Below are 2,812 nucleotides of genomic sequence, written 5' to 3' on the forward strand. Positions count from 1 at the left end.
TTTGGGAAGTAGGTGGTGGCTACATGAGAGGGTTGCTCCCTTTGGTGGGAAAAGCCACAGCAGTGTGGGGCCAGGGCCGCAACTGATTATATAAGGCTCCAAGCCTGAACACTTGGGGGCTTCAGATAAGCTCAGCCATTCACCACCTTGCTGGCAGACATACAGAAGAGGAAGCTCTTCCCCATCTCGGTGCTTGAAGGGGTCCCAGCCCCGTCGTGCCTTAGCCCCATACCAATGGGCACAGCCAGTTCTCAAGGCAGGTGGCATCAGTGCCTGCATGGTCTACACGTTGCTTTTCCAGGCCTCTGCCTGCTCCTATGAGGACATCCGGCTGGTGGCATCCTACCTGGATGACAGAGATAAAGACGTCAAGATCCACGCCCTGAATACCCTCAAGGCTTTCGCTGGCATCCGGAAGTTTAGAATTAAAATCCAGGTCAGCGTTCCCTTCTCAGCTTGCCCCGCTGGCTTCCAGCACTGCCAACTACCCAGCACCCAGGCCAGACCGGGCCTGCCAGAGGCCTCAGGTGCCAAGCCAGTAGCTACACTGCTGCCATGTCTTTCCATGCAGGAGTTTGTGCCCAAGATCTTGGAGCTGGTCACCTCCTACTGGGATGCGGACCTGCACATTGCGGGGCTGAGGCTCCTGAACGGGCTGCCCCTGCCAGATCACACTCACCCCCTCCTGAGGAGGGCGATGCCTGCCCTGATGGAAATTGTGCAGACAGGGAGCAGCCTGGCTCAGGTAGGGAAGCACATGTGTTCCTCCTGGGCCAGCTCCTCTTCCTCCTTCACCTCCAGTGCCCTTCCTGGGGTGAGGAGAAGCTGGGAGCTCCCTGCACATCATTCCCTCTGAATGTCCTCACAGGGAGGGAAGGGGGGCACCGCTGGTGCTCCCAGGGTGGGCAGAGCTGTTCTTGAAGGGGCTGTGCAAGATATAGCCCCACCTGAAGCCTGGACCTAGAGAAGGGAAATGGGGACTGGCCAAAAGTTTGGGGGAGCCCCATTGGACTTGGAGCCAAGGTCACCCTAAGTCAGTTGAACTGACCGTGGTTATGTGCTCCCAGACCTAATGCTCCGGCCCCATCCTCTGTGGGGGAGGGCTGGGACTGGAGCAGCTACGAGTCCATCACTGTCTCTTGCTGGCCCATGGTCTTTGCCCGGGGCTCTGCTGAGACACCCCCATCCTGACTCCTGGTCTGAGACTTCCCATCGGTGTTTCCTCAGGTCCAGGTTCTCAAGCTCTTGAGCACCCTGGCCCAGAAAGAAGACCTCCTGTATGACATCCTGAACTGCCAGGTAAGGGCCAGCCTGTCACCAGCACTGGCAGGAACCTGAGCCGGACAAGCAGGGGGAACAATGATCCTGAGGGGAGGCAAGGACCGGAGAGGAGGCAGCCTGTTCCTGCAGGCAGCACCTGAGACTTGCCATCAAAAGGACCCTGTTTGCACTCCCGAGCCCCGACCTTGCACCATTCCCCTCTGCTGTACTCATGAAAGCCTCCTCCTTGGTCTCTCCCATCATGAGGCTCGTGCAGCCTGGCTGGCAGAGTCCACCATCCCACAGCCAACACAGGGTGCTCCAGGCCCACAGAGGGCACAAAGCTGGTGCTTGGCAGATGTCCAGGTCTATTCTGCAGGGCACAGGGGTCCCGGTGCAGTTCAGGGGGGCCGCTGATCTGCTGCTTGATCCTGTTGCCTGTGGACGCATCCTTGGGGGGCTGCGGCTGGGGTCCGATCAGACTCCCACAGACCCACAGGGCTTGAAGCCTGATGGGCAGTCAGAGCCAAGGCAGGGGCTGCTGGCCTGTGCCCATAGTGGTGCCTCCCCTTGTGCCCCAAGGTGCATGCTGACTTCCTGAACCTCTTCCATGCCTCGCTGCCTGGGAACCTGCTCCGAGAGGTGCTGGTGTTTGCGGAGCGGCTGAGTGAGGGCCGCTTGACCCCGCAGTACCAGTCGGTGCACTGGGAGTACAACGAGCTGTCCCTGCACGAGGCGCTCTTCGGGGACAGCTCCCGCTTGGCTGACCGCCTGCTCGCTCTCATCATCCACCCTGAGGAGGAGGTGCAAATCCAGGCCTGCAAGGTCATCCTCAGCCTCCAGCTCAGCAAGGAGGAAGCGGCAACCATCAGCACCGCCCAGCGCGTGCAGAGCTCCTTCTTTGACAAGGACAAAGAGGACCTGTGCGAGAACTAGAGGCCGGAGGCAGCATAACCAGAGTGATCATCAGAGATTAATAAACCAGATTGGGATTGAGGGTCTGCCTCCATCTTCCCCCACAGACTCACACCCTTAAGGAACAGAGGGGTGGGAGAGAAGCCTAGCTCCTTCCTCGGGTAGGAAATGGCCCCTGTGCCCCTCAGGCTGGGTCTAGCCAGGCATTTGCCCCCCTTCCAAGCACTGCTGCTGGTGGCACCAGGGCAGCCTTCCCCAGCCGAGAGGCAGAGTTGGGTTCTGTACCAGTTGGGTCGCCTGAGCCTGAAAAATGGGGTTGTGACCTCTCTGCCCTAAGCTAGCCAATGTAGGCTGGTAGGAGGTTGCCATCCCCATGCTTCATGCTGCCTGCTAGACAGATCCAGGGCAACTGCAAGGTGCCGGTCACCACTGGCACAGCCCCACTGGCTGAGAGCCACGCTGCCCTCCCTGGCCCGTTATCCCCCATGCCCGGATCAGGGCAGGGTCTCTCCTGCAGAATTCACACCCCCGTGAAAGAGTGAGAACCAGGCCCAGCCCCTTGAACGTGCTGGGAGATCCTCTCCCTGCCTCCCAGTCTGACTCTCCAGGGACCAGGCTGCTGGGGTACACCCCACGG

The 2,812-nt window shown here is 60.0% G+C and overlaps 1 protein-coding gene across 1 annotated transcript in view; it reads left to right on the forward strand.

Annotated features, from left to right (window-relative positions):
* Window positions 1-2,240, forward strand: part of ARMC12 (armadillo repeat containing 12) — a 10,084-nt gene extending 7,844 nt beyond the window's left edge. Inside the window, exons 3-6 of the mRNA XM_019514271.1 lie at window positions 302-436; window positions 572-745; window positions 1,228-1,299; window positions 1,843-2,240. Coding sequence (XP_019369816.1) covers window positions 302-436; window positions 572-745; window positions 1,228-1,299; window positions 1,843-2,196 — 735 coding nt within the window. The 3' untranslated portion in view covers window positions 2,197-2,240. The remainder of the gene's footprint in view (window positions 1-301; window positions 437-571; window positions 746-1,227; window positions 1,300-1,842) is intronic.
* The last annotated feature ends 572 nt before the right edge of the window (window positions 2,241-2,812 follow it).

This window comes from Gavialis gangeticus, unplaced genomic scaffold (assembly GCF_001723915.1).
Source record: "Gavialis gangeticus isolate Ggan-Ray unplaced genomic scaffold, GavGan_comp1, whole genome shotgun sequence".
In the NCBI taxonomy this organism is placed as follows: domain Eukaryota; kingdom Metazoa; phylum Chordata; order Crocodylia; family Gavialidae; genus Gavialis; species Gavialis gangeticus.